This window comes from Tachypleus tridentatus, chromosome 4 (genome assembly GCF_004210375.1).
Source record: "Tachypleus tridentatus isolate NWPU-2018 chromosome 4, ASM421037v1, whole genome shotgun sequence".
NCBI classification, from domain to species: Eukaryota; Metazoa; Arthropoda; class Merostomata; order Xiphosura; family Limulidae; genus Tachypleus; species Tachypleus tridentatus.
Genome location: NC_134828.1, coordinates 114,665,787 through 114,693,352, shown reverse-complemented (window position 1 = coordinate 114,693,352; position 27,566 = coordinate 114,665,787). Strand labels below are relative to the sequence as shown.

General features: G+C 31.1%; 1 protein-coding gene across 7 annotated transcripts in view; it reads left to right on the top strand.

The window, feature by feature from the left end:
- The first annotated feature begins 1,821 nt into the window (after positions 1 to 1,821).
- LOC143249913 (uncharacterized) overlaps positions 1,822 to 27,566 on the top strand; it is a 46,978-nt gene continuing 21,233 nt past the window's right edge. For 3 of the 7 annotated variants that reach the window (XR_013028038.1, XR_013028037.1, XM_076500520.1), the window contains exons 1-5: positions 1,825 to 2,015; positions 8,122 to 8,310; positions 12,436 to 12,627; positions 25,331 to 25,445; positions 26,495 to 26,825. Coding sequence is in view for 5 of the 7 variants with exons in the window: in XM_076500520.1 (XP_076356635.1) it covers positions 1,967 to 2,015; positions 8,122 to 8,310; positions 12,436 to 12,627; positions 25,331 to 25,445; positions 26,495 to 26,825 (876 nt within the window). In the remaining 2 variants the exon portion in view is untranslated. The other 4 variants (XM_076500519.1, XM_076500521.1, XM_076500522.1 and 1 more) reach the window with 4 other exon arrangements.

The following is a 27,566-nucleotide window of genomic DNA, read 5'->3' as shown; positions in this document are numbered from 1 at the left end:
GAACTATTTTCAAGTGAGAGAAGGGTACAAAGGTAAGCTTTATACCTATGAACAGATATCCCTGTGTATTCATGACAATTACAACACTGGGGCATGCACATACAAATAAAACAGGTAGAGTTATCACTGTATCAGATATTCATATCAGCAGGTATTAGCAGTAATTTTTGATCTTCAGGGTTAATGGTTGGAAGAGCTTTCCTGGTTGTGAATAATATAGACGTTTCACATACATGACTTTACCCAAGAAAAGCTTAACTTGGGTAGTGATAAAGTGAAAAGTAGATGTCTTGTAAATGCTAATAAAACTATATCCCATTGAAGTGACTTCGTATGAGCGAACAGTTCCTGTTGCAAAGGAGAACAAATTCCAAAGTTAAGTAGATTAAAAGAATAAAGGTTATATAAGCCAAAAGTCATCATCTTAATATTCTATGAAAACACATTAGAGAGAAAATAGGCAGTTGGTTAATTCCAGAGCAGACTTTGTCAATGGATCTTCAGTCTATGGAGGCGTTCCGAGTTCCTTTCGAATCAGCTACTGGTAGATTATCAAGGCTGGAGGCGCCAGTGGATTCACTTCATGACACTCTGAAGTAACTTCCAAGTGACAGTATGGACAGTGAAAACAAGTGACAAAATTTGATCCCATCATGCACCATAGGTCTTTGAGAGGAAAATAATTAAAAATACTTAGTAACTGGCAGTTTAGTGTTGTGTTTTATTTTTTGTATTAGGATTGTCCACAGGACTTCACAACCCAGGAAGAACACAGCCTTGTGAACCATTATTTTTAATGTTGTAATTTAAACGCTAACCAGAGGTAGGTGCGGGTCTTAAATGATGAAGTTCAGGTAAAAATATTTAATAAGATAGGGCTAGAACACTTCGAAAGCTCTAGGGATTTTAAGTAAAGAGTTTTAGAACCTTTGAAGTTAGATTATAAATACGAAATAGCTGCGAAGCGTGTTAGTGTTTGTTTTCAAGATAAATATCGCAACTTTCAAGAAAAAATTAAATCATCCAAAATAGTTTTGTGAACTATTTGAATCTATATTTTGTGTCGCGCATATTAAGTTATTTTTTACAAATAGTTCAATTATGCTATGTTAGTAAATGTTATTTACAATTTACGCCTATAAAAGATTCATGATAGTTCGCGTGTAAAATTTCTAGGGTCGTTAAAGGGGAAAATAAAGTAATTTTGTCTAGTCTCGTGAGTGAACGTTGTATTATTTAATTAAACATAAAACACGAAATAACGACACCAGTACGATATTCCTAACGCAGAAATGTATCATTCACCTATAATTTTTATTTCACTAACCAAAGCATAAAAATTCCCAGAAAAAAAAAAAGTTTGACAATGTAGAACTAAACATACGTTAAATTAATTATTTTTTTTTAGATTTCTTAATACAATGTTATTATTATTTACTCTGCGATTTTATTCTATGTAGAACAAATTCAAATATTTATACCATTACTGAGAAAATAAACTATCAGTAACTTCAGGAAATTGTTTAAGACATTATTACATAAAATTTTAAGACTCTTCGTTCTTTGTGTTAAAGTGTTCTCCAGTAATTGGAAAGTAAAGATGAATAACCAAGTGGCGATATGTTAATGACTGATGCCTTCCTAAGGTTATGATTTATTGTAAAATAGGTCTTCGGCCTCATAAGAGTTGTGTCTAATAATGATTTGGAGATTTCAATAATGTCTCTCTTGTCTCTTTCAAGTGCAGCCTTCATAATAAATATTGTTTTATTCCGTGTGAAGCTAGCGACATCTATGTTTATTATTAATTGTCAGCTTATGAAAAATTACACGTGACAAAGCGTTTTGATCTCATTTTTTCTATCACTATGATTTTGTAATTACGTATGATGTTGCATCTACGCTTTAATTATATTATATTTATTCATCTAGTTTACCTTTCGTGTACAACTGATAATCCAGTGAAATGATTTTGACCATCTTCTTAACTACTGTTATGACTATTAGGATCTCAAGTAAGTGAAACTGAAAATTTAAGTGTGCTAATACTGACAGTGTGTGCTGGAGGAAGATTTTTTATGTCACTTTGTTATGACCACCAGGAGTCCGATTTAAATTAAAATCATTCTCAAATTAAATTACATGTAAATGTTTGAATTCGTATACACTGAATGCGCGTCATAAATGGTACGAGGGATACTTGCGATTAGTTCGTGGTTAGTTGTACTATTAATGAAAGAAGCAACAGTATAGCGTATATACTTATACTAAGTTCTTGTTATGGCCCTCTGAGATAAAAAAAAAAAAAAAAAAAAAGAGAGAGAGAAAAAAAAAAAGGTCCAGGTGGTTTGGGAATTTCCACTGGCCTGCTCAAGAACGTGAGTTTGTGTGCTATTTTTATCAGATAATTGCAGAAGTGTTTTTTTTTTAAGGAAAGATAACTGCAAATGTGTGTATATTATAATTTATGTATGTAAGTTTATATTAAACAGAACTTTAATTTAAAATAAGAGTTTTGGATTACACCATTCTTCGAACGTGCGTATTATTTATGTCATAACGAGATAAATGTAAAAAATCAATGTGGCGTTTATGTAGTTTTAACACTGAGAAAAAGGTATTTCATACAAAGATATTTCCTAATAATATTTAAAAACAACTTCTGTGGTTTTAGGGGAAAAGTATAGAAGTGCATGAATGATGAAGAGTTAAAATGCTTAATAATTCTTGCTCCAATATGGCTGATTAGATTGTTGTTTTTTGTTATTCTAGCTGACCCATTGGCCTCTTAGCTGGTAAGGCCCAGCTAAATGATGTGCATTTTGGAATCGCGAACAGAGTTGTTATCAAAATGTTTAATAATAAATCTGTACAGTAATTGTTTTATCTTAATAACCATCTGGTGTAAAATAAAGCAAATTATTGTGTTTGGGTGTTATTTAATGTTTTTTTGTTGATTTTTTTTGCTTTGTTATCCAAAACATTTGTTGATAAGAATCTTGTACAATATCGTCAAGGAACCCACATTCTAAATATATCTATTTATGATAAACAAAACTGTACTTTAGAAAAATAATATTTGATTTGAGCTTTCAAAGCCTAAACCTGTTTATAAGTTTAAGAGTCTAGCATGTAACATGGTACTACTAGGTTGATTATTTAATCTTATAACAATTGTAAATACATAAATAAATGTCACAAAGAGTATAAGAAATAAAATTGGAGAAAAATATTATAAATTTAAGAAATTTAAATTGACTGGTATGACAGGAGATTTAGAAAGTTATAGAAGATTAAAATAATTGATGAAACAAGAAATTAGAACATTGAAAAGGACGTGTGAGAAAAGGTTTGCTGAAAGTATAAAAATTAACAGTAAGGATTTCTTTAAATACATTAAATAGTAAACAAAATGTTAGGATGGGGTAAGATAAAGATATGACAAATTAAGGCTTGTATCTGATGGTTATGAGATGAGTGGGTAATTTAATTTTGCTTTTTATTTGTTTTTTACAAACAAAGATTTAAACAGTATTTGACAACTTAAGCAACTGATAGTTTGAAACAAAATTGAACAAAATTAGTTGTGAGCTGGTTGGTAAAAATAGGGAAATTTAAAGAATAATAAGGCTCTTGGGCCAGATGATATTTCATCAGTAGCTTTAAAAGAGGTTAGAGATTGGATATGTAAACCATTTGTTGTATATTTTTCAGTCCTTGAATAGTAGCCAGATACTAGAGAATTGGAAGTAAGCTAATGTAACTTTGCTTTTCAAGGGTTGGTGATAAAAATTGTCTTAGTACTTATAGACCAATTATTCCTACATTAGTTGGAGAAAAAGTTTTGGAAAATGCTAAGATACTTTACAAAGTCATTTAACAAAGTTTAGAATTTTATTGGATAGTCAACATGGTTCACTAATGGAAAGTCTTGCCTTACAAATATTTTTATATTGTTTTAAAATGTTATTGCTTATGTTGATTTGGTGTGTTTATATTTCCAGAAAGCATGTGATAAGGGGCAACATAAAATATAGCTCTGTAGGTGTGGGGGTTAAGTTAGCATAGAAGAGTGAATGGAAAAAATGAGAGAATTGTTACAAATGGAGTTCAGTCAAATAGGTTTAATGTCACAAGTTGGGGTACCTCAGGGTTCAGACTTAGAACCTTAGCTCTTTTTTGATTTGCATTGATGACATAGATGAAACAATGTTCAATAAATTATTTAAATTAAGGTATTGAATGTTGCTGGATGTGAAGAAGGTACTGCTCATTTACAAAAAGATTTGGATCGTTTGGTGACGGGGGGAATAAATGGCAGAGGGGTTTTAATTATGATAAATGCAAGATAATGCATGCAGGTTATCATAATTTGTATTAAGTATAATTTGGATGGAAATAACATTAATAGTGTTATGAAAGAAAAGAATCTTTGTGTAATGGTTGATCAGTCTCATCACCTAAGTGGTGTGCTGTTGCTAGTGTTAGTGCAAATATGATTTTAGATTGTGTCTGCAGCAATATTCAATACAAGTCTAAAGAGGTTATAATTTCATTGTATAGGTCATGATTAGACCACATTTGGAATATTATGTTCAGTCTTGGTCTCTTTACTTTAAGAAAGATGTTCAATTGTTGGAAGTATCTCAGATAATGAAAGAGGGAGAGGCTGAATGAGATATTTAAGATTGTAAAGGGTACTGATGGTGTCAAGGTGACATATTTTTTCATATTTAATAGTAAGAACAGTAGGACTTTGGAACAAAGTAGAGCTTTTGGTAGGGTAAGAGTCACATTCAGTTAAGACAGTTTTTTGTGTTTTTTTGTTTTTTTTAACAAGGTGGGTGCCCTTTAAATGTGGAGGCAGTAAATTTATGTAAGTTTAATAGAAAGTATGATTACTATATGAATGGTAAGGGCTAGCTTTAAGATTTTTTGAATGTAGTTATTAATATTTTTAGTTTTATTTAGAGGATGGAACAGCCAAGATGGACCAATAGATCCCATGTCCCAAGATATGTTATTTAGAGATAAGTCCACATTTTAAAGCTATTTTAAGTATTGGATATCTTCTGCCAGATGTTGTTTTACTAATCTTGGCATTATTGATAGAATATTGATGTATATCAAGTATGGAAGAACAGAATTGTGTTAATCCTTCAAGATCATATGTTAAAGAATTAATTATCCATTAAAAAGTTGCAATACCCTACTTAACCTGAAAAAAGAAAGCAAAACATTCTGGGGTTATTACAGTTTATTTTCCAAAGCTTAATCACACTAAACAATATATATAGACACCAAATGACAACAGTCATTTCCAAAATCTTTGTTTTTTGAGTAAATTTAGGAATGTATCTTTGCAAGAAGATACCCTAATTACTGACATAAATAATAAACAATAAATGTCCAGAACAGTCCTCCACAAAGTACTTATTAGTATATTCGTTAACTTGTGAAAGTTCCTACTTATTATAACCCTTTGAATTTTATCATCTGATACATTTATATGTCATTAGTTACATCATGATTTTGTGATTGCCTCTTTGGATGGTATATGGCAGATCCTTTCTATGTAGATTTTGTTTTCACTGGCTTCTCTACCTTTTCAATGTGGGATTCTGTCTAAAATGTGAGGGAAGGTTAATGCATTTCATAATTAACATTTTCCTAAAAATGTATTTCTGATAAAACATACCTTTTATTCTGCCCTTCCTGTACACAGTGGCTGGTGTTTGGGTATGCTAATTAAAATAGTCTCCAAAATACAAGGAAGAAGTAATAATGGGGATTTATATGTGGATCTATAATGGGGATGCATTGACATAGGTAGAGAGAATCACAGTATTTAACTTGCTATGGGCAGTGTGATGGGGTATAAAGGCCAGAGTAAGTGAGATAAAATTCATACCAATGCTAAGATGGGCAGAAAAGAGTAACATTTGTTGAGATAAAGCTATAATATGAAAAGGGGGTAAGTATCATTGAGAATTCATTTTCAAAGTTCGAAAATGTTAGCTTTCTTAACCTCATTATTTCTAATCATAACATTTTAGTCACCTAGACAACTGGTTTATTTCAAGGCTGTTCTAGGATTTCCTCTTTCTTTTGGTAATACTGATTTTCACAGGTGTTTGTAGGTTGGTAAGCACTGGTTGGTAATACTGATTTTCACAGGTGTTTTGTCTTGGGTTGGTAAGCACTGGTTGGTAATACTGATTTTCACAGGTGTTTTGTCTTGGGTTGGTAAGCACTGGTTGGTAATACTGATTTTCACAGGTGTTTTGTCTTGGGTTGGTAAGCACTGGTTTAAACAGTTCTTAATGAGATATTTTAAACACTTTTAAAACCTGCTTAAATAAGACCTGCTTTAGTAGACATTTAGTACCTCCATGTTTTCTATGGACTAAGGTTGTTCACTGCTGACAACATTGTTTAATTAACTAAAGTATGCCGTTTTTCACCTTGAAGGTAAACAACTGAGCTTTAAAGTAGGACATTGAATTGTTGGAAAAGGTTTGGAAGAGGGCTTCTAGGGTGATACTAAGAATGGAATGGTTGTCATACAAGGACAAGTTAAGAAATATATTGTTTTCCCTTGGAAAAAAAAAAGAGATGGAATTTAAATTAGGTGTTTTAACTGTTAAGCAGTATGAATGTTGTAAGTTGTAGCATCAGTTGATGGATGCCATTTAAGGGTTAAAACTGTTACAAGAATTGATTGGGTCAAGGCATCATATTTTTTCTCATATTTAATGGTGAGAATGTTAGGATAAGGAAACACAAATATATTACATTTTTTGCAGGATAGGAGTCATATTCAGCTGAGCCAACTTTATTGTTGTAGTAGGATGGTTGACCTTTAGAATTAGTTGCATTCAGATGTGATAAATGCAGGAAATTTACGATACTTTAAGAAAGTCTTGATAAATATTAAATGTTAAAGATTGGCTTTCAGGATTTTTAAAAGAATTAATTTCAATGGGAATTTATTGTGCAAAGTGTATAAAGAACTGAGAACTTCAATAAAAGTATTTCTGCAGAACAAAATATTTACTCCAATATTTTTTGAACATTTAACGAAATTATTTTCTGAGCTTTCAACACTCATTAATTTGTCCTTACCATAAAGTATTACAACTGTTCACAGTAGCAGCTGTATGTAGGTGAGGAACTTAATCTGTACTCATCTGAGATACAAGAATTTATATAAGATAATTGGATTTATAAAATCTTGATAGGATTAAACAAACTGAATACGAGAAATCTAAATTCTAAACACAGATATGTAACTACTGTAGTTTCAGAGACTTAATCATAATTGTAACAAGTAAGAGTTTTAGGCATTGGAAACCTTGATGTGTAAAACAAGTGTGCATAGTTTTCTTAAAAAGAATTGTAAGTTAGACATTAAATATGTTTACCAAATTACTTTTTGTCTGGTTTTTAAAGTTACCTTTTGGCTGGACAAAAAAGTTGCATATCAGTAGTAAAATAAAAACAAGTAAAATGGGTTATAATTAAAATCAAGTACTGATGCTAGATCTACATCTTCAGGGCCTTCCAAAGTATTCTGTTTCAAAAGTAAATAAAACCAAAATTAAGAGTAACAAATATTTTTATTTCTTGTTTTTCGAAGTTCATATATCGTGTTGTGTTATAGCCTACAGATTGAATAATCATGTTGTGTTGTAGCCTACAGATTAAATAATTTGTTTTGTGGTTAATTGCATTTGCACATTTTACTGATGATGTGACAGTAGAAATGGCAACACTGATTGTCCCTAATGTGATATCATTTTAGCATCTACTGAATGACTGACAGCATGATTGATTAAAATAGGTGATTCCTGCAGTCAGCCTTTGACCCCCTTTGGGGAAATAAAAGTGTTGAGGATTTTATTCCTGATTAATCCTGCATTAGCGTTTGTGTTTTAGTCGTATCCCATTTTAACTCTTTAGTTTTTACTATCTTTAGTTAGAAAAAAATAGCTTTTAAGTAACATCTTTGTTAAAACAGTAGGTTTTGATTGTTTGAGAAATCTAATGAGCTACTAGCTTCATTTTATTTTTGTCTAGTAACAGATTTTTTTACAACTTAATTTTTATGCTTGTTTTCAGATGCAAGCCAGGTGAGAGTTTGTAGTTCACATCCTTTTGTATGTGTGGACCCATTAGACCTCTCTTTAACATCTACAGAGATTTCACCTTGCTGGAGAGAGATTGGGAAAAGGCCGTGTCTGTGCTGGCAGAAATGGACTGTTGCTGAGACTAAATTTAATCATCTACTGTGCTCAGTCTATACAAATGGTAATCTGTCTGTGAATTTTTCTCTCTTAAATGTATAGAGAGTCATACCAATATTTGTATTGGTGATGGAATGATAGTTTCCATGTATTGCTTAACAGAGATGGATGATTATTTTAACAGTGAGGATACTGCAGTCTCCCAGGAACCAAAAGTTCTACCTTTGAGGTGCAAGAGTAACTTAAGTTTTATTGTTTGATCTTTAAAAAGTTTGTAGTAGTTTGCAGTGTCATTACTAGAACTAAACTTCATTCAGAAATTTTGTGCTTTTTTATTTTATTATTGTTGTAAACAATATTTTTAATGTTGTAATTTGTTTGTTGGTGTGTGTATGATGCCCAGAAATTTATAGCTGTTGCCATATGGAGTGGACATTGAATTATTTTCACCAAATTATATAAAAAATTCCACAGGAGAAAGAAACACTACAATATTGTTCACATTCTTTATTGATGGAAATTTCTCGAAAGTAAATACTGAAAGAAATCTTGCTTTATAGTCAAGCAGCAAAGCCCATCACCATAAACTCAAACAAACCCCTCCTGGTAATTTAGCATGATATATATGCTAAGCTTTGTTGAAGTACCATAAACCCAAACAAACCCCTCCTGGTAATTTAGCATGATATATATGTTAAGCTTTGTTGAAGTACCATAAACCCAAACAAACCCCTCCTGGTAATTTAGCATGATATATATGTTAAGCTTTGTTGAAGTACCATAAACCCAAACAAAACCCTCCTGGTAATTTAGCATGATATATATGTTAAGCTTTGTTGAAGTACCATAAACCCAAATGAACCCCTCCTGGTAACTTAGCATGATATATATGTTAAGCTTTGTTGAAGTACCATAAACCCAAATAAAACTCTCCTGGTAATTTAGCATGATATATATGTTAAGCTTTGTTGAAGTACCATAAACCAAAATAAAACCCTCCTGGTAATTTAGCATGATATATATGTTAAGCTTTGTTGAAGTACCATAAACCCAAACCAAACCCTCCTGGTAATTTAGTATGATATATATGTTAAGCTTTGTTGAATTACCATAAACCCAAACAAAACCCTCCTGGTAATTTAGCATGATACATATGTTAAGCTTTGTTGAAGTACCATAAACCCAAATAAAACTCTCCTGGTAATTTAGCATGATATATATGTTAAGCTTTGTTGAAGTACCATAAACCAAAATAAAACCCTCCTGGTAATTTAGCATGATATATATGTTAAGCTTTGTTGAAGTACCATAAACCCAAACCAAACCCTCCTGGTAATTTAGTATGATATATATGTTAAGCTTTGTTGAATTACCATAAACCCAAACAAAACCCTCCTGGTAATTTAGCATGATACATATGTTAAGCTTTGTTGAAGTACCATAAACCCAAATAAAACTCTCCTGGTAATTTAGCATGATATATATGTTAAGCTTTGTTGAAGTACCATAAACCAAAATAAAACCCTCCTGGTAATTTAGCATGATATATATGTTAAGCTTTGTTGAAGTACCATAAACCCAAACCAAACCCTCCTGGTAATTTAGCATGATATATATGTTAAGCTTTGTTGAAGTACCATAAACCCAAACAAAACCCTCCTGGTAATTTAGCATGATATATATGTTAAGCTTTGTTGAAGTACCATAAACCCAAATAAAACTCTCCTGGTAATTTAGCATGATATATATGTTAAGCTTTGTTGAAGTACCATAAACTCAAACAAACCCCTCCTGGTAATTTAGCATGATATATATGTTAAGCTTTGTTGAAGTACCATAAACCCAAACAAAACCCTCCTGGTAATTTAGCATGATATATATGTTAAGCTTAGTTGAGGTACCATAAACCCAAACAAACCCCTCCTGGTAATTTAGCATGATATATATGTTAGGCTTTGTTGAAGTACCATAAACCCAAACAAACCCCTCCTGGTAATTTAGCATGATATATATGTTAAGTTGTGTTGAAGTAACTGAATGACATGTCACTGATCCTCTATTTTTCTTCTTTTTTTTTAGTGCAATAAATTTAGTGTATGAAAAATTAAGCAACCAATGACACATCATATACTTGGATCAAAATTATTGTATTGAAAATTCTTTTCCAAGGATTCTTGGTGATAAATATGTATTAAAATTAAAATTTTAATCTAATCAGCACAGGGTCCAACATTTTCAAATGTATTTTTAAGCATCTCAACTGTGAGTTTATTTTGTAGTGCAGAAGATAAAGACGGCAAACAAGATGTTTCAGTAATGATAATAAATATGGTTTTGGATTATGGTTTAAGTGATAAGCATGTTAATCCGAAGGTACCTTACTTACTCCTGATACTTTATGATTCGATTCGCATACGTGACCAAGTGTTCGTTAGTGTATCTATTTATTATTATTATCTTTAAGAGTATAACTCTTTTATAAAAATTTCTTTCATAACTGTGGCATGTTACAATGCCTTGTTATAAAGAAATACTTTCAAATAAAGTAATAATGCCACCATATTAGTGTAAGTATAAAACATGGTTAGCACACATTATTCCATGGCTCATTTACACTGTGCTAGGACATCTACTTAATATCAAGTTGTACCACCTTTTATTGTCATATTACCCATAGAATGTGTCATGAATGGCATAGACTTCATGTGATTTTAGAGGATGTCTTTATCTTAACACTTTGTCCAAAATTATTCAACACTTATGATCAAGTGTTTTGTTTAAACAGTTGTCAGAAATTGAACTTCATACCAAAGATATCTAGTCACATTCAGGTTCATGGATTCTCTTTGTCAGTTCACAGGATTGAAGCTGTTGTCTTGCTTTTAGAACCATTTGTGAATAATATGAATATGGTAGACTATTGCATTGTTGTTTAGGAACATTTTTTTTTATCAACCAGGTCTATCTGATATGAATGTTTGCCACATTTGGTATACTCTAGATTTTGTGTACTTTTTTTTAAGGAACCATGGGCCATGTTCTCTGTCACAAAACATCCCATATACTATTATATACTCTTTATGTCATACCCCTTTAAGTTTTTGCTGTCTCTCTTTTATGTATTGTGTTATAGACTAACTATGGTAGTTACATTTCTGAACTCAGGACTTAAGGAGTTACCTGACATGTTGTATGATTAGCATTGTTGTTGAGGTACCCTGGTTTAAAGGGGACGTGGACATTGTCTCAGCAGATGAAGTCTCGCACAAAGTTTTTGTATAGTCTACCTTATTATTTAGTTTTTGTAAATCAAAACTTTACTGAAAGATCATTAAAAAAACTTCTTGAGTATTTGTATCTCAGAACATTTGGTATTAATACTTATTGAAAAGGAGAGAACAACGTTTTGACCTACCTAGGTCATTTTCAGCCATTCTGGGATACATGTTTATTTCAAGTTGGTTTCTCATCATCAAGAATTTCTAGAGTATTTATAAACATTAGAGAAATTTTGGTGGTTGACTTCATTTGAACACTGTATTCAAGTCTTATAGTTACAATTTATCACAACATTACTTTATGAAAGTAATGCCAAATAAATGGGAATGTAACATCAAAAGTTAGTTTGTTATAAATTGAGGGTCAGTAATCACAAAGGTGAGTCACTGTCCAGGATCCATTTTAAATATATCTTTCATAATATGAATTTTACGTGTTTTTTTAAGGTAGTAATAAAATAGCTGATGTATGTAAAATACGATATTTATTTTATTGTGTGTCACCTTTGATGAGTAATATTTGTTTAACATTGGTGACATATAGTATGTCATTGACAATTTAGTGGTATAGTGAATATTATGAAAAGGCTCCAATAAGCTTTCTTAGGTCAGTATCTTAATCTCAGTATTTACTGAAACAGGTTCAAGTCAGTGATGTTTTCATTATTAAGGAGTTATTTTGTATGGTCTTACCAAAATGTTACATAATTATTTTGCATATTGTAACAGTAGTACAGCTAGATATTTTTTCAACTATATTATTGTCTTTTGTGAATGCCTGTGGAAATTAATGACATATAAATGTCTTTTTCATAATTTCAGTACTTTTTAATTTAATTAATGCTGTACTAATCATTGTATGTGTTAGATATGCTACATGGAAATGTTATAGTAAAGTTCTGCTTTATTAGGGACTGAGTTGCCTCGTGAATGCCAAGAAAATGCTGATTGTGAGAAGTTTGGGGAGCAGATGTCATGCAAGCAAGTATTACGCTGTGCTTGTCGAGATCTAAGTTCTGAACATGCCAAAATCAATAACCCTTATAGTAACTGGGTTTCTTTGAACTTGTGTGCATTGAATCTTACACCTCGAAAAGATAAAGGTATGTTTCAATAAAGGAAACAAGGTTTTTAGCAATAAAGAGATAGATTTTAAAGCAGAGAAAAGGTTTAGATTTTGAAGAGGAAGAATAACCCATTGAGTTTTATATTTGTGAGCTTGTTAATGATAATGTTTTTCTGAAAAAGTTAAACATTATTTTAGTATTAAAAAAGTATTTGGTAGTTATTTTACTGTATTTACTTTCAGATCAGGCAATTTAATACTGCAGATAAAGCTAAGCCTATAGTAATATTAGGCTTAAGATTAGATTGTTAGCCCTAATTGATTATAGTTTTTCATATCTTGCAGTAATAGATTATAGGATAGCAAAAGTATTAAATAGTAGATTAAATATTAGAGAATTGTTAGAAGTACTAATTTAGGAAAAAGGACATTTTATTTATATTGAGAATTGAACTTACTGCTTTCATTATTTTTATTTGATAACTGCTAAAAATTTAATCTATTAATATAAGGTTTTGGAACAACATGGGACCTAATGGTCCACTTCAGCTGTTACACACTCTAAATTAAATTAATTTAGGAGAAAAATCTTCAGAGCAAACACTTGTACTTTATATACTTTTCCAGCTTTTTCTTAAACTCCTTTAAATTTACTGCCTTCACAACATCCAAAGCAACCCATTCTAAAGGCCAACCACCTTCTTAGAAAAATAAAACTGTCTTAGCTGAAGGTGATTCATAACCTGACAAAATTTATATTTTATCTTCTAGTTCAATTATTCTCACTGTTCAATATGGAAAACAGATGTTACATCAACACTATCAATTCCCATTGACAATCTTAAAACACCTCAATCAGACCACACCCCCACAACACTTCTGGTGTTCAAGATAAAGTAGTAGGAGAGATTTCAGCCTATTCTGATAACCCTCCTTTTTAACCCTTTCAAACAATTCAATATCTTTCCGAAGGTAAGGAGCCCAAGACTGAGCCCAGTATTCCAAATGTGGCCTAACCAGTGACCTATACAGTGAAATTATAACTTTTTTTAGATTTGTATTCAGTATTTCTGTAGATGCAACATAAAATCCTGTTTGTTCTATCATTAGGAACAACACAATGCTTGGATACCTTTAGACTCTTTGACTATTACACCAAAAATCCCTTTCTTTCTAAACATTAAGATTATTATCATCTGAATTATAGTTATAATTTAAATGATGGCAACCCACATGCATTACCTGGCATTTATTGTAATTAAAATTCAAGTTTATGTTAGAAATTAGTTATGTAGAACCAGAGATGTTAGGTATGTCATATTGCTGTGGTACTAGTAACTAAACAATATTATTAATATTAATATACAGGAGCTTTATCTATGGTTCAATCAATAAACTGTCTGATATGAAACTTTGTGCTACAATTGGAGAACCACCAAAACCAAATGTATTTAATTATGAAACCAAATTGTGAGTTTAGAGGTTTACACCAGTATACTTTTTTTCTTTTTGATTTGAGTACTAGCACTTATACAGTTTATCCACAATAGATTAGTAGCTGGTAGGGTTTGAAATTAACAGTTACCAATAGTGAGTAAGCCTTGCATCAGAGATACCTAAAATTTGGTTTATTGGAGACTTAATTAGAAATATTTGAAATCTGATTTGTTAAAGTTAGCATGTGAGAATATTTGAATGAGTGGTTATTATTATTTGATTGTCATTTGACTCTGTATCACCTTGTAAGCCAACTTTAATAAAGTATTCTTTAGTTTTCCTGCTATAGAGGCAGGTTTTGTTAACATTCAGGTCGTTTTAGCTGCTTGCAGTAAGGAACAGGATGATCCAGAAATGTACACAATGGAGGAAACTAACTCATTAAGTAAATAGTTTTGTTTTTATTGGTTCAGTCAATATGAATGTTAGTGTAAGATATGCGACAAATCCAAAAGCAGGTAATAAGTGTGCTAGAGGAAGGTGGCAAGTCACATTCACATGGTCAAACTTTGTAAATCACATCAAAGCTGGTATCAAATTTGTTACTGGAAGAAAGTCCCTGAGGAATGATAATGAATATTAGTAGATTCTAATGTTCAAAACTCGAGGTTGATGTTGCCTGATTCTAATGTTTAAAAATAAAGGTTGATGTTGCCTAACAAAAGTTCAGATCACATTGTGTGGGAACCAGTTTTGCAGTGTATGTCCCATTCTTTTCTTACAAGAGCAAAATGGTAATGGAGGGAAGGCATCTGGGTTGAAAAACAAATGTGAAGAGCATTGGCACAGGAGTGCAACAGAGAGAAGAATAGGTAGCTGTTAAGTTATTGGTTAAGAGGAGACCAAGTGAAGCTAATGGACCAAGAATATGGGCAAAGGTGAAATCTGTATATATGTTATTTATTGATTTTCACCATAGCTTCCATCCATTACAATGTCAAAGTAATTCAGGCTTCAGAACACATGAATAACCATATTCTCAGAAATTCTTGTTTGGTGAAGAGCTGCCTTACCTGGCTGATGCAAAAGACTGAGCACTAGCCTGTTGTTTGATGCGGTGGATGAAGGTGTATTTGTTGCAGGTGCATCTAACATGTGGAATCTTGCTATATTGGTGATCAGACTAGCTCTAAAGTCTGCAAGGGCTGGCCAGCCCCTGTCAGCCATGAACTGGCCAGCTGAATCCAAGCCTATCAAGGACACACTGACATCAACTGTGGAAAAGCTAGCAAACTCAGTACTGATAGCAGAATCAAACTTTCTGGTCATGTAATGGCTGAGGAAGTCTTCAACACTTATTAATTCCTATGAAGAAATCTTAGGACTCTGCAAAATATCAGGAGTCTCCCATCTTGTGCCCTGTTGGTTGGTGTTTGACTACTCAAAGAAAGAACACCAAATGTTCTGGAACTGAACTGAGTTGAGAGTTGGCTGGGCAATCAGAAACATTTTGGAGCTGACACATAAGTATCAAGCTGTTACTTACTACACGATGATAGATTCATGTATGTTATCCCGTAAGTTACGACTGTTGTATCGGAGCTGACACATAAGTATCAAGCTGTTTCTTACTACACGATGATAGATTCATGTATGTTATCCCGTAAGTTACGACTGTTGTATCCACAACTTCAAATAATTCTCTTTTTTTTTTCGTTATCCACATGGGCAAGTTCAGTTATCATAGAATACTCTTTGAGAAGACAAATTATTTTCTCTTATCTCTATTACAATGCCACTGTGAATGTTGCTGGCTAAGCTAACTATTATGCAGTCTGAATGCACTTTCACCAGTTTAATGTTTCTTGACATAACTAGTGTCCACGTGGTTGCATATATATATATATATGTGTGTGTGTGTGTGTGTGTGTGTATTGCCCAACTGAGGTATAGAACTCTCTACAAACTACAAAATGCTATGAAGTAACAACATTCATTTAAGGCAACAAGAAAAATACAGATGGTTCAAGTAATGTGACATCAAATTAAAACAGTTGAACTACGTGTACAATATACAACTCTTGCTTAGTGAAATGATGAAATTTGTAATAATCATTGCTTCTCATGAAAACTAAATAATCATTTAAATAGTAGATCACTGATTGAACTAAATAATTACTCTTAGAATAAACAGTCTTGTACATCAAACAATAAGCCCCTCTTCAAGAGAAAAATATTTAAAATATTTTTTTATACTTACACACAAAGGCTATTCTCAGTCCACACACTAAGTCTCTACATATAGTTTTTTTCACTTTGACTGGATTTTTTGTTTTGATCTTGTGTTGCTCCAAGACATTTGTGTACTGGCACAGTCGCTGCCACAGGTCTTTCTTTTTCTTGCCAGTCAGTTCTTTACTTAAGTTGATTCTCTTCTATGTTTCTCCTCTACCCAGTGGTTTTATGCCTGGTATGTCTTTATCATCTATACCAAAGCCACTGTCTTCACTTCAAGTTGATTCTTTATCATCTACACCAAAGCCCCTGTCTTCACTTCCACCAAGTGGTTTTATGCCTGGTATGTCTTTATCATCTACACCAAAGCCACTGTCTTCACCTCCACCAAGTGGTTTTATGCCTGGTATGTCTTTATCATCTACACCAAAGCCCCTGTCTTCACTTCCAGTGGTTTTATGCCTGGTATGTCTTTATCATCTACACCAAAGCCACTGTCTTCACCTCCACCAAGTTGTTTTATGCCTGGTAGGTCTTTATCATCTACACCAAAGTCACCGTCTTCTTGTTCTGCATCTATGACAGCCATATCTGCCTTGTTATTCTGCAATTGTTATTGCTTTTTTTCCTTTCTGTAGTTCAAAAGGTCCTTTCAATTGCAGGGTAAATATGTTGTTGTTTGTAGGTGGCAGAACTAAGACAAAAAGTGCTTCTGACTGCTTTAGATATGTTTAGCTTTCCCAGTAGAATTGCTTTGATAGATTTGGTACAATACTTCTTTCTGGTCTTAAGTTTGGAAAGTCTTTCATCTTTGTCTTGAGCTGAACTTTTTTTTATGTATTATTCCATAGTTTCTTGAGCTCTTGTAATTACTTCATATGTTTCATCCGTCTTTTGTCAAGTTTCTCCAAATTTTTACTACCTGGTATATTTCTAATCATTAAATAATATATTGGTACCTTCATACACATGACTTCAAGATCACCTACAAAGTATGGAGTATCCACCTTTATTTCACTTTGGGAAACTTTCTGTTTCATCAGTCAGCACACATTGGCATACCTTGCCCATCATCAGATACTGAAATGGTTCTCACTGCTGCACCCAGTGTGTCATAGGACCTTCACATTCTTGTTCTTGATATAGACTTCACCTACTGGCATGTTGTGGCTAGTTGTCACATATCCAATCATCATTGGCACCATTGATCTGTTTCCTAACTCTAACCATCAGTTGTGCAAAAGTTAATCATGGAAATAGCACCTTCTGGTAAATCTCACAAGTTTCCCGAGTTCTGTTTCTTCTAGCAGCAGCATTTGTGGCAATAGCAACTCTTGGTTTTTTGTAGGTAGCTCTAAACTTTATTAAGATCTCTGTTGTTGCCTATTGGTGATGGACTTGCACACCTTTGTAATGTGCCTCATTTCATAACTACTATAGTATCTCTTCTCTTTTTTATCTGTTGAGTTTTGTCACCTTTGGTGGTATCCTGTTTCTGATCAGTTGCCACTGGTTTCAACTTTAACCAGTTGTTCTTGAATTACCAGTTATGCTTCCTCCATGGTTTCCATATATTGTTCTGCTAGCTTTCACGACTGTCCTACTAGAGTGCTAGAAATACCATGTTATTTCTCACAAAAACTTTGGAAATTCATAAGCACTAATGATTTTGTTTGGGGGACACTGAAAACAACCAAAAATCCAAATTTAGTATTTCTAATTCTCATTTATAAAATTCAATTTAATAAAACATTTTTATTGATTATATTTCACATCTGAAGTTGCATATTAAATATGTGGAAATGTGGTCAGAAGCTTATTTTATGTGTAATTTTAGTTAAGTGATGCAATTTATTTCTTTTGTGGTAGGCTGCAGTGATGTGGGCATAATATAGTTAAGAGATTCTATAGTTTCTTCTAGCAAAATACCTTTTACTATTTCAACATTTTACGGTTGTATTACTTGTATCTTGAATTTTGTTGTTACATGCAAATTGTGAAACCAAAGACAAGATTTGCAATTTAAGTAAAATGTACAGATGTAAATAAAGTCTAAGGCTTTCATTTCTTTAAATAACATCTAAAAAATAAGAAAAAATACTAACTTCATGAAGACCATAGTGTCATAGTGTTTTGCACATGTAATACTAAAACTTTTACACTACAGTTTTAACAATTTGTAAAAACTTCATGCTTAACTTGGCTGAACCAACTGTAGATCATATTTCAGTTAAGGAGAATGAGTTGAGAAATAGCTTCTGGAATATCTTATTAAATGAAATGCCATTCGTGACTCATAACTTAGAAATAAGGATTGACATGTTTTAAGCAATTATAAGACTTTCCTGAGAACTAAGTATCTACTTCTCTTGTCTCTAGTGCTGAAACGAAATGAGCAAATTTCAATTAAGAAATATAAAGAACTTGTTTGTCAGTCCAACTGGCATTGGAAACATTCAGAATCCTGCATGAAATATCTTTTCTTGAAAGACAATGTTATGAGCAGATCCATAGAAACCCAACCTGAAATTTATGAGAGGGAAGAGCTGTCTGACTTGGTATAGTAATATTCAATCAAGAAAAGCTAGTGAAACAGTTAGTGAAGTATCTGAGAATAGTGATTTAGAGAGAAATATTATCCACTCAGACAAAGTGGAAACATTCCTGATAACAAGAAACCCACTTGAAATAAAAATGTATCTCAGAACAGTTGGTATGGGTATTAACACTTTTTACTAATAAAGCAGAGAACAACTTTTTAACCTGAAGATGACCTTGTAAGGTTGAAATGTTGTTATTTGCTTTATTAGTAAGAGTTAGTACCCATACCAGCTGTTCTGAAACACAAGATGGAAAAGTATTTTGGTAAATTTCTAAAGCTTACAGTTAAAATATTTTGGCTAAAATAATTGTATATACAGGTGTTTACTCCGTTGAATGCACTGTTGTCAAAGTTATCCTAAATTCTGAAGCAACACAACAGCTTGATGAAATTCCTACATTCACAGAAACATGGAAGTTCAGAAGGAGTCTGAGAAGATTGTTGGATAAACTGAATAGATGGTTTAGAATGTGGACAATAACAAAACAAATAGGTGGAGAAGAATCAGTCACAAAACATGTAAATGTGGACATTGAAAACTAAGACAAACCAAAAACCAGATATTAATATAAATTGTGATTACAGTCAGTTAAAATTTGTTAAACAGTGTTTACTATTTTCTTAATATATTTTTTGATAAGTGTTAATAATAATAAAAAAGTTATTTAGAATTAATTGAGAATATAAACTGCTTGTAGAATTTTATAAACATTATTTGTTAGTTTATCTTTTAAAGACAGTAAGATGTTGGAATTGTAATTCAGTAAGCCTGAAACCAAAGTAATTTGTATATTGTTGTGTTTGTAATTTAAATATTTTGTGATATTTTAGTTTAAGATAATTGTATAAGAAATAAAAATATTCTTTAAAACACAAGCAAAGTTACTAGTTAGTTAAGTGATGTTTGACAGTGGTCACTTTGATATGGCACTTTGGATGTTACATTTCTTAAACTACTTGGTTTATGTCAAAATACCAAGACTCAATAAAACATGAGTCTTAAAATGTTATTCACTAGGCTTAAAAGAAACATTTTAGCTTGTGCAAATAAAGATCTGTGTTCTTACCAGAACCACAGAAAACTATTTTCATAATTGACTTATGATATTATTGTGTATTAAAGATCTTAAGGCAAATTAAAAATAAAGAAAAATGTATGTATTTTTCCTTTGTTACTTCCTTTTTAAACTGGAGTGTAATAGCACTGTATATTACATGAAATATGGAGTATGACCCGTTTCACACAGAATAAACGTAGAATGATTTAAACACTAGAAGTACTTTTGTTGTTGTTGTTTAGCTTCATAGTCTAGGTTTTAAAAATATTCAGTTTAAATATATACTGTCTTAATGCTTAAGTTAGATTCAAATTCAACTTGTATAAATATTTGAAATGTATTAAAATACTCAAACAATCAACACTGTATAACATAAAATTAAAATTTGTTTAAAAACTGATCTGTGGCTGTGAAAGATGCTTTAAAACTTGTTTAAAAAAATTGTGACTTTTTAATATATATATATATATATATATATATATATATATATATATATATATATATACATTGTGTGCGCGAGACACACACTCACACACACATAAATATATAGTATTCATTTATTATTTTAAAATGTTTTATATATTTCAATTGACATGCATTATTTCTATAAAATCAATGTACAATATTAAAAAAAGAAAATATTACTTAACATGGACTGTTTCTGGTACATGAACATGCTCTTCATGTTGTGTGTCTAACATTAATGCAACAACAAGTTAAAAGTGTTTCAATATTTATCCATAAATGGAATATATTTGTTAGTTCCTGAGTGTTAGTTAAGATAGAACTTCAAAAAAACTCAAGTGTCAAACAATTATAAACTAATTATAGCATTTTTAATTGCTTATGATACGTAGCAGCTTTTAAATGCAAGATTAGCAGTTTTCACAGTTGGATAAGAGTGCCTGTTTGTATAGAACTAGAAACTAATGACGGAAACTTATGGTATAGTTTGTAGAACTTTTATAGAATACGATATCTATCTATATATGTATATGCTATGTTGTAGGATGGTTTATATATCTGTATGTTATATTTTAATGAATTTTCCTAAATGAGTATGACAGTATATCCAGTTTTGTTTTGAGTTTTTTTTGTGATATATTTTGTTGTTTAATATCTTCAGTTACTAGCAAGAATATTGATAAGTGCATGACTAAGAGGAAAGGTCTACAAATGTTTCTACATGTTATGTTCCATGAATCAGCATTACTTTCTTTGGTGACCTTATTAAACATGTTTAATTATCTGAAACATAAAAATAACAATGAAGCCTGTTCTTATGGTATTTGTAGGACGTTTTCTGTATGAAAATCGAGTGATGTTGTACATTTAAGAAAAGTTCACTAACCAGGTTTGTTTTTACTATATTTATGATACTTAACTTTTTATAGAACTATAAAACCTTCCACAGTATAATAATATTAAGACAAAGTCTTCAGTCAGTAATTGTTAGGTGTGGCTCTTTTTTGTTTTATCCTATTCAATATTTATGACCTTGTTAAAGGAATGGAGTAGTGTGATAGCTTTTTTGTGAGGGTCACACACACACACACACACACACACACACACACAGACCTTTATAGGGGGTTTTTGGTTTATAATATAAAAGTATACAGTTAAACTTTAATTCTAAATTTAAAAATATGATTGGTTTATTTGACAATATTTTGAAATTGTTTTTGTTTTTTCAGAAGTAACTTAAATAAATAGATCAAATATCAAACAACAGTAATTGGAGATTCTTATGTGAATTGTGAAATAAAAATTATAGTTTGAATCAGAAAGAAGTGATTGGTTCATAAAATTGTGTTTCATACATAAACAATGCCTTAAAAACATATACAGTTGGCTTCAATTATGAAAATAGGGTTTGAAATCTTTACAAAACCCTATTTTATTAGCAGGTTATTGCTTCTCAATAGTGGCTTTTGGGTGAGAGCAGACAGTAAGGTGAAATATAGAGCTAAATGTCAGACAAACTTCTAAATGTTCCTGTTCACTTGGTGAATTCGTGGTATTTCTAATGGTTTAACTCTCACTTGGAACTATTTTATAAAGTCTTAAGGTCTTCTGAAGCTAGTCATCTCTCTTAAAACTAAATTATGTTATACGTGTTTTGTTTATTGGCAACTTGAAAAGCTATTTATAAAATATTAAGAACAAAATGACTTGTAATACCCTTTCAGAGATTATTGATTGTAGTAAATTCTGTGCCTTCTACTAGTAGTGGAAATTATAATATTAAAATTATCTTATTTACATTAGATATTTAGTGTTAAAAAATAGCAACACAGAAATAATTAATACTAAATGTAAAAATGAAAAGTGGCAGCTGTTAGTCAATAGAATCTTTGTAGTCATGACTGACATGTCAGAAACTTAACTGTTAGTCAATAGAATCTTTGTAGTCATGTCTGACATGTCAGAAACTTAACTGTTAGTCAATAGAATCTTTGTAGTCATAACTGACATGTCAGAAACTTAGCTGTTAGTCAATAGAATCTTTGTAGTCATGACTGACATGTCAGAAACTTAGCTGTTAGTCAGTAGAATCTTTGTAGTCATGACTGACATGTCAGAAACTTAACTGTTAGTCAATAGAATCTTTGTAGTCATGACTGACATGTCAGAAACTTAAGAGAAACTTGACATATTTTTCAACAAATGTAAAAATAGACATTTTTGTGGCTAAGCATGTTACTATATGTAACAGTTTGTAAAGGCAATGTGTGCAATGTTCATGGTTGGGTAAGAGTACTTGTTTGTATGGAACTATAAACTAATAATAGAAACCTGTATTAAAGTTTGTAGAACTTGTGTGGAATAAGATATTTATATGTTTGTACACCATATTATAGGATCGTGTACAAACATAAATATTTTAATGAATTTTCCTAAATCATTATAACAATGTATATGGACCTGAAATACATCATATTTTTGTCATTGTATTGTAATAATAATAGTAAAAGAAGTAATATTAAGTTTATATAAAAATTATCCAATTGTGTTGTGTATTAAACTCTGTAGTTTATTTTTCATAATAACTTGCAAATGTAAACTGTCCAATGTGAATAGTATTCATTTCTTTTAATTTTTCTTGTATTTCTAAATAAAGAAGTTTAGTGATAGTTAAGTAAATTTAAACAGATAGAAGGACTGTGTTAAAACAGCAAATCCAAACCTCTAACTAATTATATTAACTGAAACAAAAATAAAAAATGTTGCATTAATTGAAAGGATCCCAGAGTACAAGGTATAAGGTAGGGATATAAAATGTATCCTAGGTTTTGGAGGTGACTGAAGAAGTAGGACCCACACTGCAGTGGGGATACACTGCCTACTGGTCTTAACCTCCATTTGCTAGTCTCAGATAAAGAAATAAAGGAATAGCAATAGAAATTAGAATTAAAATAATAGGTATATAAATAGAAATTAGGAGAGTGAGATGTGGGTGCTCAAACCCATAACATCTCACATCTATATTATCACTCACTGCCTGCAGACAGTTATGAGAAGGTTACTGCTCTTCAAACTAAAGAAGAAGAAGAAAAAAATACCATTTGGGGATAAGTAAGTTAAATAAACTTTATACTTACCTCTTGAAGTTAACATTTCTGTCCCCATTATGTCAGAAAGGCACTAATCAGAAGCCCAATTTATGAATTATACTGGTATGAAGGGCCCTAGTCGGCACCTGTCCTGTGAAAGTGGGTTTTCTCGGGGCGCTCCCGTTTCCCCACATCAAAATCTTTAGGCATTAGATTTCTAGATCCCAGCCCAGGCAACTCTTTTGCCAGACCCTGAATCGTGCCGTTTGATTTGATCTGGATTTGAATGAATTATATTCATGTTCACATCTGCTCAACTTCTTCCTTTCGGGACAGGTCCTGGCCTTTCTTTCTGCTGCTGCCTTTGCCTCCACCCAAGACAACATTTAGAGAGACATCCTCCACCCAAAAAGTCAAGAATAATAACAATAATTAATTTATTAAATAAAAAAAAAACAAAAAAAAACTACCACTTAATCTTAATAACAATCCACGAAAGGGGACGAAGAGGAACCACAACGTTCCTGAACACCCCGGTTGGGGAGAGAACTCTTCTGATTTCTCTCTCTCTAAACTGAACCCCTGCCACGTTAGTTTAGTTTAGTTTAGGGCCCTAGTATGTTCTGAACAAATCTTTATATGTAGTAAGGTGTACATCTGCATAAAGAAGTGCCAGTTTGTTAAATGACCTTATTCACAACTAAAAATAATGATAAATTTTCAGTAAAATTTCTTTAATTTTTATTTATCTACATTTATTTAATACATTATTACATTTGTCACAGAATATTTTAATAATTTTATTTAAAGTTTTTTTATTAAATCCGTTAACTATTAAGTTTTGTATCATTGTTTCAACATTACTGATAAAATATTGTTATTTATTACAAGTTTTATAATATCTGAATAATTGCAAAGTTATAATGCTTTTAACAGAAGGGTATAATACACTGCTATTAAGAGAAGGTGAACCATCTACTGGAAAGGCAAAATATTATCTTTTATTAAAAATACTTACATTGGTATTCTTATCAATTATTTTAATTTCTAAATCTATATAATATGTTTCTTTACATGACAATAAAGTGTTTTCAATGTTTAACTCTACTGGGTAAGTTGTGTTAATAACATTATTTATTTCAGGAATATTTATACTAAATAAGTCATCTATATATTTGTAAGTTAAGGTTGAAATATCTGGATTTGTGTAGTTTTTGTAAACTATTCTCATAATAGTAAGGATATAAATTTGCTATAGTTAACTTCCATTGTTAACTAATTACTTGTTTAAAAACCTGGTTATTGAAAAATGTATTATTATTGTAAATATAGAAACTTGATATATCTTTTATGTTTTTGAAGCTAAACATTCTTTTTTCCAGTTTTAAGAAGGGATAACAGAACTGTTTTATTAATGAATTTAGAACAAAAATTAAATCGTTTAATAGAATTGTGGTGTACAGTGTGATGAATTTAAATGTTTGAACATTATTTATTTGTTCGTTATTTCTTAGGTATTTTAAAATGAGTTGATTATTTTTTATTATCTAAAAATATGTTTTTATTAAGATTTATATTTGTTGATCAAATGAAATATTAAGTAATTTATTTAATAAAATTAGTAGTTATTTAATAATTCATATTGAAATAGAAATATATCCAAATTTACTTGGAGATTTATGGAGTTTGGAAATAGTATAAAACATTATAGCTTGTACCCTGGATCCTTTCAATTAGTGTAGCATTTTTCTTTTTTTATTATTGTTTGTAGTTACAACAAACAAATGTGTGTCTTTGTGTATATCAGTTGTTATTTACTAAGACAAACAATTATTTTATGTGTGTTGCATATAGAATCTAAAACCAACAAAAATACGGAGAAGGACAGTGGTCCAAATTCGTTTACTCGAGATCACCTGATTTTATTGATAGTGTTTATCCTTGTTCCGTTGCTGTGCTGGTGTGGATTGTAAGTTTTACTTTAGTCATCCTTTTAAAATCTATATCTAAAACAAATACAAGAGAATATAAAAAAATGAAACTTTTGGTAGCATTTGTTCATTTCCTGGGAACATTCTAATTAAAAACCAGAACTTTTTATGTTATTCACAGTGTTTTATGCTGAATTTCAATGTATAAATAATGAAAACATAACTTACTGAACAAGTTTTGATGAGAATTTTCCCCGATTTGAGAGAAAACTATTTAATTAATCTGTGCTGTGACCACTGAGCCTGTATTTCATTTGTAAGAGTGTACAAGACTTTAATATTTTTGTAACAGATTTGACATTAAGACACTCGTTGAGGTCTTAGAAGAAATTAACCCAGTTGTGCTGAAGAGTGCTCATGCTAAACTTGAATGATGTGTTACATTCATATTTTTAAAAAGAGTAGAAGAGAGTCATTTAGTAACTTAGCTTGCCTAATCTTTCTATAGTTTTAAATCAATCAATATAGTTGATTTATGGATTTGTATTGGTTTGAAAAAGTCAATCTGTAACAGTTTCTCAAGTCTTGGAAGAGGTATTCAAAAAATCAATGAATTTCTGTCACGTTAATTGTTACGTTGATTAAATATTTCTGTGATAAACTGTAATAAAGAAGATTTTCACGTTAATTGTTACATTGAATGTTGATTAAATATTTCTGTGATAAACTGTAATAAAGAAGATTTTCACGTTAATTGTTACATTGTATGTTGATTAAATATTTCTGTGATAAACTGTAATAAAGAAGATTTCAGTTAGATAAAATGTAATGTTTAGAAGTGAAATTATATTTTTTTCATATTTTATTATTTATATTTAGAGGTCTGACCATTTGTTGCATGCATAAAATACTGAATCAAAAGTAAAAATTAGGAAGGAAAACAGAAAAACTTGAGCTCTTAAAAAATGAAAAACATTTGCTTAAGAAATACTATATAAAAACATAAAGTTATATAAATATTTGCCTTTTTATTTATGAAAATAGTGTGTGTGAAGATTTTAAAATTAAAATTAACCTTGTTCTCTAGGCATTCCTACAGTGAAGGTTCTTGCATGAAAAATGGAAATTGTCAGTGCAAGATTTTTAAGTCCTGTTGGGTTGATAATGGACAAATCGTTGAATACACTAGTTGTAATCAGGTGGTCACACTCACAGACGGAGAAGAAACTCAAACCAGAGTTAATGTCGAAACACCTACTTTGCATGCCAGTCATTCCCAGCCGAATTCATCTGTTTCTGAAATGTGCCCATCTGCAGCGCAGTATCCAGTTGTCAATATGACCGGAGTTGTCGTTCAAGTAAAAAAGTCTTCTCAACTTCCCAAACCCCCAAGATATGAAGAAGTTGCAGTTACAAATGTAAGTACAGCTCTTCTATGTAAAATATTTTCTCAACCCAAATGAGCCGTTTTTGCATATAAATTTCTCAACAAGTGGGTTTCTCGACATCACTGATTACAGCTGGAATAATTCTCTTTCATAAAAAAACGTTTACTAAATATTAACAAGAATATTTAAAAAGATTAACAGTATGTTCATTCTTACCTAATGCCAGAATCACATCTTGATATGTACTAGTGCAAAGCATCCACAAGTCATAATACTTTAAAAACTTGGATTATTCATTTTAAGAATAGTTATTGCTTTGTAATATCTTCTGTGATGGTAATGTCATATTTCTTTTTTTTAAATTGTCTACCTCAGATTGTATATTTGCTTGTAGTAGTTAAGTTTAGGAACATAATTGAAATTATGAACTGAAATTATCTAGATTCTGCAGATTTCTCGGCCATTATTTGTGGGTTTTCATTTTTCCAGAGGCATTATCTGTTTAATATTTTATTTTGATCTCGGTTTTAATGTGGTTATGCACAGGTGTGTTTTTATCATTATATTGGATTGTAATTAAAAGTATAAACATTGTTAAAATAACACTGTATCAGTATGACAACTTTAAATGGTTTGAAATAGTGTTTAGTAACGTAGTTACAGTTTGAGAAGTAGCTGCTCATTGTGTTTGTATTTAAACAACTTATCAGACCTTATTTGTGAGATATTTTATTTTTGAATTCTCAAAAACAATATATATTTTTGTCATCA